The 6579-nt window shown below is 32.0% G+C and overlaps 1 protein-coding gene across 1 annotated transcript; it reads right to left on the reverse strand.

The window, feature by feature from the left end:
- Window positions 1-973: 973 nt before the first annotated feature.
- On the reverse strand, window positions 974-1935 carry LOC132614827 (RING-H2 finger protein ATL78-like). Its single transcript, XM_060329373.1, has one exon. The coding sequence runs from the start codon at window positions 1848-1850 to the stop codon at window positions 1149-1151; it is 702 nt and encodes a 233-aa protein (XP_060185356.1). The 5' UTR covers window positions 1851-1935; the 3' UTR covers window positions 974-1148.
- Window positions 1936-6579: the final 4644 nt, after the last annotated feature.

The following is a 6579-nucleotide window of genomic DNA, read 5'->3' on the forward strand; positions in this document are numbered from 1 at the left end:
AAAAAAATCACCGGTTTAACCGGTTCCGGTTTCAAAAAAATCGAAACCGGACCGGTAAGAAATAGACGGTTAACCGGTTCTACCGGTCCGGTTACCGATTTGAACCGGTTAAACCGGACCCGTTGACGGGCTTAGTTTGAATGCAAAATTACATTTTTACATGTGCAATAATACTCAGACATGCAATAATAGTATTTTTTTTATTTTTTTTTACATGTGTAATGATACTCATGATGCAGTAAATACCATTTTTACATGAGTAATGATACTCATGATGCAGTAAATATCATTTTTACATGTGTAATGATACTTAGGATGCAATCATACTATTCTATTTTGCAAAGCTATCAATTACTCCACGCTGACCTTAAAGAGCTATCCTGATAAAAAATAACGATGCACATACTCTACCCAATATGCAGATTATTTATATTTATTTTAGGGAAAAGGATCAAATAATGCATAGGTCCGAGAGGCTTGAGTTTTTCTCTTATAAGGTCCATTAAAGTAACATAGATATCTGTTTGGCTTTGATCGAGCTATTTCATATTCGAAGTCTCATACATCCATTGATTACACAGTATAATTACTTATCGCATTAAAAAAAAGTATAATCAATTATCAACTTGATCATCATTATAATGGAAGACCCCCAACCCTGGGCCCATGAAAGATAATGAAAAATGAAAAGTGAAACCACTACATGTGGAACTAGATAAAAGTAGAATGTGGGCCGAGGCATTACTTCTAACATATTTTCGAAAAGAGGAATGCAGAAGAATGACAAAATCTGAAATGGAAAAACAAGATTTAGAAATAACATGTGAGATTTCGATAATGAACTCTTTTGGTATTTATGAGTTTAGACTTTTCTTCGTTCTTCATCAAATAAATATTTTAAAAGTTAAACCCTAGTTTAACAATGTCCCCGACCTAAGAAAATAACCTTCCTTTGACAAGGAGGAGCATGAGCTTGATAAAGAAACAGAAATAAAATTTGATTTATACACTTGCAAGACTACTATAGCTAGCCAAAACTTTTACAACAAGAAAAAAGAAAGAACTAAACTATATCAACTTAAAAGCTAAGCTTTCTCATCTAACCAAACAACTATAGCCCAGATACTAGCTACTCCTATTTTTTCTACCTATTGATGCTGACCATTAGATATAACATCTTCACGTTGGAGAGGTTCAATCCTTATTATGGTTTCTTGTACTGCTACTGATGAAGTTGCAGTTGTAGTAACGGATATGTCGCCGTTAACAATTTTTTGACAAGTTTCAATAAGGCAATGCTTACAAGTAGGACAAGAAGAGTGAGAATTGAGCCATTTATCGATACACTGGACGTGGAATCCATGGTTGCACTTCGGCAGAACCTTAACTTTCTCTCCAACGATAAATTCTGATAAGCAAATGACACACTCAGTGCCAAACCCTGAATGTTTCAACGCAGTAGTGTATGCTATAACTGGGAATGTTTTGAGGGCTTTTTTCTTGATCCCTTTATTGGCTAATTTTTCTCTAGAAGGGTTATTGTTTGAGGATGATTCCACCAATATTATGGTAGAGCAACTAAATATAAATTTGATGATGGAGTTCAAGACAAGTGAACAAATTACGGCACATACAAGTACTGCCAAAACCATAATAACATTTGCCTCAAATGTGGTGAAGCTGTCACCAAGTGGTAAATTAATTAGGCCGTGGCTGATTCCGGCTGCCGGAGGCGGTGCCATGGTGGTTTCCGGGTGGTATTGTTGTACTGTAGCAGCTGGTATTAGAAGTAGTCTTCTTGAGTTGTGGAAGTTTTCTTGAATGAATTCTGTGGAAGTTATAGTTGCCATAGAGCTTTTGGTTGAAACTTTGTATTTGTATTTTCTTTGTTTTGTTGGTGTTGAATGAATTGAAGACCAATTGCTTATATAGGACAAATGTAAAGGGTGAACGTACAGGTGTAAGTGATCAACTTTTGAGTCTTAATAATGAGTCTTAATAATGTGAAAGATGTAGTATTATTTTATTTTGTTAAAGGATTATATTTCGGAGTTCCAAGCATTTAAGCACTATAGATTTAAAGAGTTTGTTATTGGAGCCCGTGTATAACCTTCTAGAAGTATCAGCTTTCCTCTTTCCAAAAGTGACATTGTTTTGACAAGTTTGTTTAGAGCCTGCATTAAGCCTATAAGCTGCAAATAGCTTATAAGGTAAAAAAAAAAAAATTAGGATAGTCTAAATTTTTTTTTGATTTATAAGCTGCTTTAGATAAACTAAGTCAAATTGATCTAATTATTTTTTTGAGCTTATTTAAGTATAAAATAACTTTAAGCTGGTCAGTAAAACACTCAAAAAAGCTGAAAACAGCTTATAAACAACTTATAAGCCAATCCAAACGGGCTCTTAATTAACGGTGAATATTCCATTCAAAACTAAGTAGGCGTTTGGCCAACCCATACGTTTGAAATTATGATTTCAAACTCTAAATCATCCAAAAAGATATAATTTGGGGTTTGAAATTATGGTTTTAACTTTTTAAAATATAAAATTTAACTCATAAGTTTATATTTTGTAAAAATAAACCCATAAGTTGGTAGATATTTTTAACAATTACCCTCATCAATCATTTATCAATCTCATTAACTTCCACTAACCTTTATTTATGTCTACCATCCTTTAATTTATGTGGGAAGATTATATTAAAGAGTAGTTACATTACTATTCATGTTAAATTTTCGTTTTTATTGAACTAAAGTTTGATTAATTGATGTTGCATTTTTTAGAAAGGCCTTCTAGTAGTGTACTAATTTTGTTATAAACTATAATTTGCTCATTTGGTAAGATTATATAAGAATTGAGAATGTTTTGATAATTTTCACAAGTTGTGGGGTATTTATGTTTATAAGAAAAATACAACTTAAAATGTTCAAATTGTATGTCCAAACATGATTTGAAACCATTTTGAAGCATGATTTCAAACCATGTCCAATCGGGGCCTAAGTATTCACTTCTTCCATTTCAGTTTGTGTTTATGTGGGCCTATTTTCTTAATGAATTTTCAAATTTATCTCTTAATTATTTTATAGCTGTATAAATATTATTACATATTTAAGATTACAAATTACCTATATACCTCTCAAAGTAGGGTTACTGTAAGATCTGCATACACACTATCTTCCCTCAAACTTTACTTATAGGACTATATTGGATACGTCAGTGTTTTGTTTAAGATCACAAGTTTAAAATTCTCATAGCTACAAAAAAGTGATGACATATTTTAAATTATAAGTTTAAAAAAAATTCCTTTCTTCTTAATTCCATTCTAGTCAAATAATTTTACTACTTGTATGTACATAATAAAAGTTTTCAACTTTTATAGAATTAGAAGAAAAACATATGCAAATAACTGAAGAACTTTTCTTTAATGGTTTTGAATGAAAAGAATTCATCAATAAAATTTTTGAACAGCTGAAAAAAATAAAAGGAAATTTTCCTTATCAATATACCCCACTAAGACCCTTGGTATTATTATTCACTCAAGAAGGAGTCAGACCACTGCGGACTATCAGTTATGCTGACACGTGGTTATTAGCACTATATATTGTAATCTCCGAACAAATCTTATTCGGGTCCCAAAGCTACACATTCACATGTCTTCCATTCCAGACGTTTTCCAACACGTAACACAAGCAAAAAGGAATTTTTGTAGAGGTGGAGATCCCCACCAGTGATATTCTGTCCATTATTCAATATAGTTACGGACTAGCAAAATATGCCCGTGTAATGTATGGATAGAATATATTTATTCACTTTAATTAGCCTTTTTAAGATTTATATTTTGTAAATAATTTTTAAAAATTTATTATTTTCATGACAATGAAAGTTATTCATTGATGTGAAAAAGAAAATTAATAAGTTTATAAGGGAAAATTAATATTTTGATTCTAGATTTTTTAAAAAAAAAATCTTTAATATCTTATATGTATTCCGACAAGTTGATATCCGTCTCAATTAACTAATTGTTTAGATCCAAATATAAGAATTATTATTGTATATATTGGATTTTCTAAAAGCAAAACTAATAAAATATTTTTATTAAATTAATTAAATATATATGTTAATAAGGGGCAAATTAGTTACATTACAATTTTTTACATTAAAAATTATAGATAAAAAGAATTGTTACAAAGAAAACAAAATTTGAAAGGTATACGTTATATCATAAATCACCAAATTTTAATTCCGAAATGAAAATATAAAGTAATATATTTTATAAATGTAAAGAAACAATAATTAGACAATGCAAAGGAGAGTAAAATAAGTAAAGTATTGACAAAGAAGGAAAACACAATAAAAGTCACTCCCTCGCTTCACTTTTAATTGTCCATGTTAATATATCAAGAGAAAGAAATTTTTCTTCTTATTATTTTACCCTTCACATTAATTACTCATTTTCAAATCATTTTCTAAGTCTATTGAGACAATACATCAATAAATATGGATATTATGATAAAATATATACTTCATTTATTAATTCCTAAAAAATGTGAAAAGTCAAAACTGGACAAGTAAAAGTCCATATAGGGAATAAATATGTGTAGGAGAACTAAAGTTGAAGTGCATACGTGTATACATTAGAAGAAAATAAACACTCAGTACGATGACATATGTCCAAGTGAGACAAAAAAGTAATTGGTTAAAATGTACAATTTATATAACTTTTGGTACAAATTTATATTGTTATTGTTCGTCCTCTCTTCAAGTTTAAAGTATTGACAAAGAAGAAAAACGGATACAACAGATTAACCGATTATATCGGATTACAAAGACCATATACAAATTAACGAGGAACAAAAAAGCGAGAGAGGAATAGACCTTAAAGTTGCAACACCAGCCGAAAAGATGAATACAAATTAACGGGGAACAAAAAGCGAGAGAGGAAGAGACCTTAAAGTTGCAACACCAGCCGAAAAGATGAAGAGAACTGGGAAAAAGTATTATCTAATAAGTCTATTATCTAATAAGTCTGAGGAGAACATTAAGCAAGTATAAAGAAAGAAAAGACATATCAAGAGAAAAGAATTTTTCTTTTTATTATTAATTTTATCTTTCACATTAATTACTCATTTTCAAATCATTTTCCAAAGCTATTGAGATTATACACCAATCAATATGAATATTATGGTAAAATATATACTCTCTCCGTTTCATATTACTTGTCCTTTTTCCCTTTTGCATGCCCCTTAAGAATCATAAATAAAAGATGTATTTTACTATCTTACCCCTATCTTTCTCCAATAAATAATGGAACAGTGCAAGGAAGCTGTGGGAGCTAAAAAACACCTTAATTTGACACAAGCAACTCCCATGGAAAAGCCTTGGGTGAATCTCTTTGAAGGAAGTAAAATGGCTTTGAAAGGGATGGAGTTGCAATTTGTCCCACCGATGATTAAGGACGGGGTCAAAATTGTGCAATTAGACAAAGAAGAGGTAAAAAATAAGAGTGATCTTTGGAAATCAGTGCTAATTCTATATGTCTTAGGTGCATCCCCTACGATTCCTGCAATTGCAAGGTTTCTCGAAAGCCAGAAATCGTTTCCGCAAAAACTAAAAATCTTCTATCACAATGAAGGGTACTTTGTGGTAAAGTTCCATAACATAGATGATAGAGATGATATATTGTATTCTGGACCTCATATGATAAATGCAAAACCAGCTATCATAAAGCCGTGGATTGCCGCCTTTAGTTTTAAGAATAAAGTGCTGAAATTTGTTCCACTATGGGTGAGATTCCCAAACCTCCTGCTGCACTGTTGGGGCTTAAAATATCTTAGCAGGATTACTAGTGGTCTAAGAACTCCTATATGTGCTGATGAATGGACTAGCAAGATGGATAGAGTCTCGTATGTGCGTGTACTGGTTCAAGTTGGTGTCACCATTCGTATGCCAAATGAGGTCAAGGTGTTGGATCAAGATGGTAATCTATTTGAGCAGCCTGTGAGCTACGATTGGAAGCCGCAGTATTGCCCCACCTGCTGCCATATTGGGTATGTATGCCAAGCTAAAACAACCACTCACCCGTAAGACAAACATGAGAAACAGGAGAAACAGTCTCAGAACAAGCAGGTGCCTCTTAGAGCTGCTCTAAACTGCACAACACTCACTTTAAGACATTCTTCTTTACTAGTCTCATGCTCAATCTCATCATTGCATTTTCTTGAACAATAAGACCTTGAATCTCCACCCTCCAAATATCGTGAGCAAAATGCCACACACTCATTTGCTATGTATGCTTCTGCTATTGAACCTTCTGGGCATGCACGATTACGAACATATGATTTTAAAGTACCCAAGTACCTATGTAATAAAGTAAGGTTATTAGTTTGATATTATATATTTAATAACTAAAAATTATCATAAAAATTCATTGACATTCTTCATACCTCTCAATTGGGTACATCCAGCGATAATGCACTGGCCCCGCAAGTCTAGCCTCAGTTGCCAAGTGAGTAAGCAAGTGTACCATAACAGTAAAGAATCCTGGGGGAAAGAGTTTTTCCATAGTAGACAATGTTTCTT

This window comes from Lycium barbarum, chromosome 10, assembly GCF_019175385.1.
Source record: "Lycium barbarum isolate Lr01 chromosome 10, ASM1917538v2, whole genome shotgun sequence".
NCBI classification, from domain to species: domain Eukaryota; kingdom Viridiplantae; phylum Streptophyta; class Magnoliopsida; order Solanales; family Solanaceae; genus Lycium; species Lycium barbarum.